Source organism: Carcharhinus amblyrhynchos, chromosome 16 (genome assembly GCF_965287045.1).
Source record: "Carcharhinus amblyrhynchos chromosome 16, sCarAmb.v2.hapA, whole genome shotgun sequence".
Classification (NCBI taxonomy): domain Eukaryota; kingdom Metazoa; phylum Chordata; class Chondrichthyes; order Carcharhiniformes; family Carcharhinidae; genus Carcharhinus; species Carcharhinus amblyrhynchos.
Window position 1 is genome coordinate 68,462,320 of NC_137339.1, and position 8,849 is coordinate 68,471,168.

General features: G+C 53.4%; 1 protein-coding gene across 1 annotated transcript; it reads right to left on the minus strand.

Annotated features, from left to right (window-relative positions):
• Window positions 1-4,180: 4,180 nt before the first annotated feature.
• Window positions 4,181-5,161, minus strand: LOC145353756 (free fatty acid receptor 2-like). The gene has a single exon (XM_080204529.1). It carries the CDS (start codon window positions 5,159-5,161, stop codon window positions 4,181-4,183), a length of 981 nt encoding a protein of 326 aa, XP_080060655.1.
• Between the last annotated feature and the right edge of the window lie 3,688 nt (window positions 5,162-8,849).

An 8,849-nucleotide genomic window follows, 5' to 3' on the forward strand; every position in this document is an offset into this window, starting at 1 on the left:
ATCTGTCAGCTTCTCCTTATCTATTGGTTAGACCTGAGGGAGGCAGTGACCAAGTGGTATTGTCACTGGGATAGTAATCCAGACACCCAGACTGATGTTCTGAGGACCTGGGTTCGAATCCCATTACAGCCAATGGTAAAATTCGAATTAAAAGTCTCATAACAATGGTTGTAAAAACCCATCTGGAAATCTTACCCAATCTAGCCGACATGTGACTTCAGATCCACAGAGATGTGGCTGACTCTTACCTACCGCCTACGTGGCATTGAGGGAATGGCAATAAATGTTGGCACAGTGAGTGACGCCTGTGTCCCTTAAACAAATCGCAAAAAGACCAGTCTCCATATCCCTCAGACCAAACTGGGAGCACTGTGCACAGTTCCGGTCTCCATATCCCTCGGTTAGACCCACACTCGGAGCACTGTGCACAGTTCCAGTCTCCATATCCCTCAGACCAAACTGGGAGCACTGTGCACAGTTCCGGTCTCCGTATCCCTCGGTTAGACCCACACTCAGAGCACTGTGCACAGTTCCGGTCTCCATATCCCTCGGTTAAACCCACACTCGGAGCACTGTGCACAGTTCCAGTCTCCATAATCCCTCGGTTAGACCCACACTCGGAGCACTGTGCACAGTTCCAGTCTCCATATCCCTTGGTTAGACCCACACTCGGAGCACTGTGCACAGTTCCAGTCTCCATGTCCCTCGGTTAGACCCACACTCGGAGCACTGTGCACAGTTCCAGTCTCCATGTCCCTCGGTTCGACCCACACTCTGAGCACTGTGCACGGTTCCGGTCTCCATATCCCTCAGTTAGACCCACACTGGGAGCACTGTGCACAGTTCCGATCTCCTTAGAAAGGTTTCCACTTGTGTGGGGGAGAGACCAGCACTAGAGGCCAGTGATATGTGACCGTCACAAATAAATCCAGTGGGGAATTCAGGAGAAACTTCCTTACCCAGAGAGTGAGGAGAATGTGGGACTCACTCCCACAGGGAGTGGGGAGAATGTGGGACTCACTACCACGGGGGAGTGGGCAGAATGTGGGACTCGCTCCCACAGGGAGTGGGGAGAATGTGGGACTCACTACCACGGGGGAGTGGGCAGAATGTGAGACTTGCTCCCACGGGGAGTGGGGGAGAATGTGGGACTCACTCCCACTGGGAGTGGGGAGAATGTGGGACTCGCTCCCACAGGGAGTGGGCAGAATGTGGGACTCGCTCCCACAGGGAGTGGGGGAGAACGTGGGACTCGCTCCCATGGGGAGTGGGGGAGAATGTGGGACTTGCTCCCATGGGGAGTGGGGAGAATGTGGGACTCGCTCCCATGGGGGAGTGGGGAGAATGTGGGACTCGCTCCCACGGGGAGTGGGGGAGAATGTGGGACTGGCTCCCACGGGGAGTGGGGGAGAATGTGGGACTCGCTCCCACGGGGAGTGGGGGAGAATGTGGGACTCGCTCCCACGGGGGAGTGGGGGAGAATGTGGGACTTGCTCCCACAGGGGAGTGGGGGAGAATGTGGGACTCGCTCCCACGGGGGAGTGGGGGAGAATGTGGGACTCGCTCCCACAGGGGAGTGGGGGAGAATGTGGGACTCGCTCCCACAGGGAGTGGGGAGAATGTGGGATTGGCTCCCACGGGGAGTGGGGAGAATGTGGGACTCGCTCCCACGGGGAGTGGTTGAGGTGAAGAGTATTGATGTATTTCAGGCTGGATAAACACATGAGGGAGAAAGGAGTAGAGATGGAGTGAGATGAAGAGTGGGTTGGGAGGAGTTTGTGGGGAGCAGAAACACCAGCACAGGGCAGATGAACCGAATGGTTTGCTGCAGGAACCAATCCCCAGCCACTGGCACTAAACAAAGTTCAAATTATTCTTCATCTAGGTGCAGGCACCTGCCATCAGCAGTGCTTTCAATAAAGATTCTCATGGACGTTGCAGTTGGTCTAACTCTTTACTAAATTTACATTGTGTCTGTCACACCGCGGAACCGATGGTTGGAAATCCCATTCGGATGCACGCCCAGGTCAGGAGATCGATGGGTGGGGGAGCCTCTCGCAGCCACCAGGAGACGCCTTCACGTCACACTCCCACCTCAACCATCATCCTCCTCTGGCCCCTCAATTCTTTCGCTCGCCATTGGATGTCTAGCATCGCGGCGCGCCCTCCCCACGGCCAATCTGCAGCCCCCTCGTTGCCTGGTTGGATGACCCACTGTTGTGCACCCCACAGCCCCCACCTCCTCCCACCCTCCATCGACCCCACTCCCAACACCCTCCATTCTCTGATAATCGGTGAGCGTGGGGAGCGCAGGATTCGGGGCTTTGTGAGGGTCCTGGGAGCCGGTGAGACACAATATGAAAACCTGGCTGGTTCCCAGGTGTCCCCTCGGGGAAGGCCGTCTGTCATCACAACCCAGGTCGGGCTTTTCCAATCTCAGACACCAGCGCAGCCACGCACGTGTGGCCTAGAAGCCCGTGGGAGGGTTGTGAGCGTCCTGGTAGAGGAAGTGAATCCAGGATCAGCGAGGTTTCTCCGGATCTGGCACATTGTAGAGTGCTGTGTCCAGTATTGGTCCCCATACTTTGGGAAGGATGGGAGTGGTTCCTGAGAGGGTGAGGAGAGAGATTTACTAGAATATCTCCAGGGATGAAGGGATTTTAGCGTTGAGGTTTAGAGAAGACAGGGTTTTTCTCCTGGGAGTGAGGGGAAATTTGATCAAGGTGTACAGGATGGTGACAGGTTTAGATAAGGCTGATGATACAAAGACTGGTCCTCCCCTTTGAACCCACAAAGGTTCGATCCCCTTTAATGTTCTCAGTTCCCAGTGGAACAGCCTGAATCTCCCTCTCATTACTGAAGATTCTGATCCTTCACAACAGCCCAATAAATGCTCTCTGTACATCTGTGCTAATGTGTGCACAGGAACAGGAGGAGGCCATTCAGCCCCTCGAGCCTGTTACACAGGAACAGGAGGAGGCCCCATTCAGCCCCTCGAGCCTGTTACACAGGAACAGGAGGAGGCCCCATTCAGCCCCCCTCGAGTGGGCACACCTGCTCTGAGCTTATCTTATGTTTAATACCCCTCTCCTGCTCCCCTCCGCTCACTGTTCCCTTTGACCCTGGAACTCTTTGGTCATTTAATCTTTTTTTTGATTCATTCCCGGGACGTGGCCATCACTGGCCGGGCCTAGTATTTATCCCCCCCCATCCCTAATTACCCCTTGAGAAGGGGGCGGGTGAGCCTCAATCTTGAACCCACTGCAATTCCTGAGGTGTAGGTACACCCACCGTGCTGTTAGGGAGGGAGTCCCTGGATTCTGACCCCAGCGACAGTGAAGGAACGGCCGATATATTTCCCAGTCGGGACGGTGAGTGACTCGGAGGGGGAACCTCCAGGTGGGGGGTGTTCCCAGGTATCTGCTGCCCCTGTCCTTCTAGATGGTAGAGGTGGTGGGTTTGGAAGGCGCTGTCTTTCATCCCATCACAGCCTTCCTTTCTGTCCTTGTCCCATTGCATTGTTAACAGATCCCCATTCTGAGGAGAGGTCACAGGTCTGTAGCCTGTTCACACAGTTCCTTCCTCTCTGCAGACGCTGACTGACCTGCTTTCCAGCAGTTTCTTTTTGCCTTTGAATTTAGCAACAGGCGGTTAGAGGGGTGGAATTTTAATGAGTGTCTTAAAGTAGGAGAGAGAGAAGAGAGTGGTGGAGCGAGAGAGACAGCAGCGGCGCAGGGAGATTGAGGGGAGGGTGAGGGGGGCAGAGAGAAGGCATGGAGACAGGCAGAGGAGGGAAAAGAGAGGGGGGAGAGTGCGGGCAGAGAAAGAATGTGGGGAAAGAGAGAGAGACAGAGAAGGAGACAAACAGACGGAGAGAGAGAGATGGAGAAAGAGAGAAAGACACAGAGAAAGCGAGAGAAAGAGAGATGGAGAAAGAGACAGAAAGGGAGAGAGAGACGGAGAAAGAGAGAGAGAAAGACACAGAGCGAGAGAGGTGGAGAAAGAGACAGACAGACAGAAAGAGAGAGAGAGACGCAGAGAGAGAGGGGGGTGGAGAGAGAGACACAGAGACAGACTTGGGAAGGTTCAGGGTGGGAATTCCCAGGCTTTGGTCCCCAGGTGACACCGCCAAGGATGGAGGGATGGGGTGTTGAGTGAGAGGCCCCTATAGCTCCCCTGGCTAGAGTTTGGAGCATTGGGTGTTGTTGACGGACTGCTCTCCCAGTGCCTCACTGCGCTTACGCAGGAAGGTGACAAAGAAGTGGACGGGTTTGAGGGTGCTGAGTTCGCGTGACAGGCCTGACAGGCAGCTCCGGCAAGTCCTCTTGACGGCGGTGGAAGAGAAGTAGAAGATGATGGGGTCCAGGCTGGTGTTGAAGGTGCTGAGGAGCAGGGCGTCTGTTCGCCACGTGGGACTCTTGTTCTGGATGAAGCCCACCAAGTGGGAGATGTTGTACGGGGCGAAGCAGACCAGGAAGACAAAGAGCGTGGTGAGGACCAGGCCAATGGCTCTCTGCTTCTTCCCACGGCTGATGTGGGCAGACGAGAGGAGGATGCGTACGAAGCTGGCATAGCAGAAGCTGGTGATGAGGAAGGGCAGGCAGAAGAGAACGATGCCCAACTCCAGTCGGAATGGGAGGAGGATACTCAGCTGTCTCTCGGTAAAGTTTTCGTAGCAGACAGTCCTGTTGGAGCTGGGATTCTCCACCCGGCGGTGTTCGGTGATATACACAATGCTGCAGTGTGAGAAGGCACAGACCCAGAGCAGGAAGCTAACCAGGATCCCATAGATGGGCTTCCTGTACATGCTATACTTGATGGGGAACGCCACTCCCAGGTACCTCTCCACGCTCACTGCCGTCAGGAAGAGGATACTGCCGTAGACAGCACTGAAATAGAACAGGCCACTGAGGGGGCACAGGAAGCCTGGCAAAATCCAGAGGCTGCCTTTGGCCGACTCGAGAATCTTGAAGGGCAGGAAGAGTAGAAAGGCCAGGTCGGAAATGGTGAGGTTGATCAGGAAGATGATGTTAGGCCCAGCCTTCTGCCTGGCCTTGCTCAGAAAAGCGTACAGCGCTAAGAGGTTGAAAGGTAGGCCGGTGAGGATGGCAGTGACGTAGATAGTGATGTGGACCTTGTCAGAGAAGGCGAGCTCGGCCATGGTGAGACATGTCAACTGCAGCGAAACAGAGCAAGCGAAAGATAGTCAGTGACGGAGCGTAGAATTTAAATAACTCCCCAAATCCACACACCCTCGGAGATGTTAATGTACCCCAGTGTTATAAAGTGACAGACCCGTCCCCACCAGTACTGTACCCCAGTGTTATACAGTGACAGACCCATCCCCACCAGTACTGTACCCCAGTGTTATACAGCGACAGACCCGTCCCCCTGTACCCAAGTGTTATACAGTGACAGACCCGTCCCCACCAGTACTGTACCCCAGTGTTATACAGCGACAGACCCGTCCCCACCAGTACTGTACCCCAGTGTTATACAGTGACAGACCCATCCCCACCAGTACTGTACCCCAGTGTTATACAGTGACAGACCCATCCCCACCAGTACTGTACCCCAGTGTTATACAGCGACAGACCCATCCCCACCAGTACTGTACCCCAGTGTTATACAGTGACAGACCCATCCCCACCAGTACTGTACCCCAGTGTTATACAGCGACAGACCCATCCCCACCAGTACTGTACCCCAGTGTTATACAGCGACAGACCCGTCCCCACCAGTACTGTACCCCAGTGTTATAAAGTGACAGACCCATCCCCACCAGTACTGTACCCCAGTGTTATACAGCGACAGACCCATCCCCACCAGTACTGTACCCCAGTGTTATACAGTGACAGACCCATCCCCACCAGTACTGTACCCCAGTGTTATACAGTGACAGACCCATCCCCACCAGTACTGTACCCCAGTGTTATACAGCGACAGACCCGTCCCCACCAGTACTGTACCCCAGTGTTATAAAGTGACAGACCCATTCCCCACCAGTACTGTACCCCAGTGTTATACAGTGACAGACCCGTCCCCACCAGTACTGTACCCCAGTGTTATACAGTGACAGACCCGTCCCCACCAGTACTGTACCCCAGTGTTATACAGCGACAGACCCGTCCCCACCAGTACTGTACCCCAGTGTTATACAGCGACAGACCCGTCCCCGCCAGTACTGTACCCCAGTGTTATACAGTGACAGACCCATCCCCACCAGTACTGTACCCCAGTGTTATACAGTGACAGACCCATCCCCACCAGTACTGTACCCCAGTGTTATACAGTGACAGACCCATCCCCACCAGTACTGTACCCCAGTGTTATACAGCGACAGACCCGTCCCCACCAGTACTATACCCCAGTGTTATACAGCGACAGACCCATCCCCACCAGTACTGTACCCCAGTGTTATACAGCGACAGACCCGTCCCCACCAGTACTGTACCCCAGTGTTATACAGCGACAGACCCGTCCCCACCAGTACTGTACCCCAGTGTTATACAGCGACAGACCCATCCCCACCAGTACTGTACCCCAGTATTATACAGAGACAGACCCATCCCCACCAGTACTGTACCCCAGTGTTACACAGCGACAGACCCGTCCCCACCAGTACTGTACCCCAGCGTTATACAGCGACAGACCCGTCCCCACCAGTACTGTACCCCAGTGTTATACAGCGACAGACCCATCCCCACCAGTACTGTACCCCAGTGTTATACAGTGACAGACCCGTCCCCACCAGTACTGTACCCCAGTGTTATACACGGACAGACCCATCCCCACCAGTACTGTACCCCAGTGTTATACAGCGACAGACCCGTCCCCACCAGTACTGTACCCCAGTGTTATACAGAGACAGACCCGTCCCCACCAGTACTGTACCCCAGTGTTATACAGCGACAGACCCGTCCCCACCAGTACTGTACCCCAGTGTTATACAGTGACAGACCCACCCCCACCAGTACTGTACCCCAGTGTTATACAGCAACAGACCATCCCACCAGTACTGTACTCCAGTGTCATACAGCGACAGACCTGTCCACACCAGTACTGTACACAGACACACGCGCATACACACATGCACGCATAGACACACATATGCGTGCATAGACATACGTGCACATTGACACACGCGTATAGACGGATGAGCGCATAGACGCACGCACACATAGACACACGCACACATAGACACATGCACACATAGACACACGCACACACACGCACGCACATGCATGCTCAAGTGCACACAAACACGCGCACACACGCAGGCACTCAAACCCACTCTCTCACACAGACACACGCACACGAACACATACACAGGCACACATACACACACGCACACATGCACACACACACACACATACACATACACCTGCATGCATATATACACAAGCACTCTCAAACCCACTCACACACATGCATACACACACACATACACCTGCATGCATATACACAAAAGCACTCTCAAACCCACTCACACACACACACATGCATACACACACACATACACGCACACACGCATACACACACATGCATACACACATAGACACTCTCAAACCCACTCTCACACACACACACCTACACACACATACACACAGATCGGCACATGTGCACACACACACGTGCACACATGCATAGACACACACATAGATATGCATAGACACATGCGCGCATAGACACACACGCGTGCATAGTCACATGCGTGCGCATCGACACACACGTGCGCATTGACACACACGTGCACATTGACACGCACATAGACAGATGTGTGTATAGACACACACATATGCGCGTAGACACACATGCACGCATCGACACATACGCACGCATAGACACGCACGCATAGACAGATGCGCACATAGAGACATGTGCATAGATACATGCATACACGCATAGACACATGCACACACACGCACACACACTGACATGCACGCGTGCACACACACATGTGCACACAAACACGTGCGCACACACATACACACACATGAAAACACACGCACATACACATACACAAACAGGCACTCTCAATTCCACTCACACACATACACACGTGCACACACGCACACACACACATGCACGCATACACACACACACACGCATGCACTCACACACGCACATACACACACACATGCATACACACGCACGCATACACAAACACACTTTCCAACCCACCAACACACACTCATACACATACACACAGGCACTCTCAAACCCACGTACACACAGACAGACAGACACATACACACTCACACCAAGCATACATATACACACAGGCACTCTCAAACCCACTCACTGTCACACAAACACATATACACATGTACACAAATGTATACACACACATATGTGCACACATGTATATACAAACACATGTACACAAACATACACACATTCACAGACATTTGCAGACATATACGCACTGATCCCACATATCAAAGAACAAGCATACTGAAAGACATACAGAAACACACACCAACACACAGACACACACAGACACACACCCACAGACACACAGTGACACACGCCAACACATGCACAGACACACACCAACACACACACACAGACACACACCAACACACACAGAGACACACACCAACACACACACTGACACACACATCAACATACACCCAGACACACACCAACACAGGCACACACCAACATACACACACAGAGACTCACATCCAGAATCCAAAACAGGGAAACATAAGAACTGGGAGCAGGAGTAGGCCATCTGGCCCCCCCGAGCCTGCTCTGCCATTCAATAAGATCACGGCTGATCTTTTCATGGACTCAGATCCACTTACCCGCCCACGCACCATAACCCTTAATTCCTTTACTGT

Coding starts and splice junctions, on each gene's coding strand:
- LOC145353756 (XM_080204529.1), bottom strand. CDS start 5,161: ATGGCCGAGCTCGCCTTCTCTGACAAGGTCCACATCACTATCTACGTC.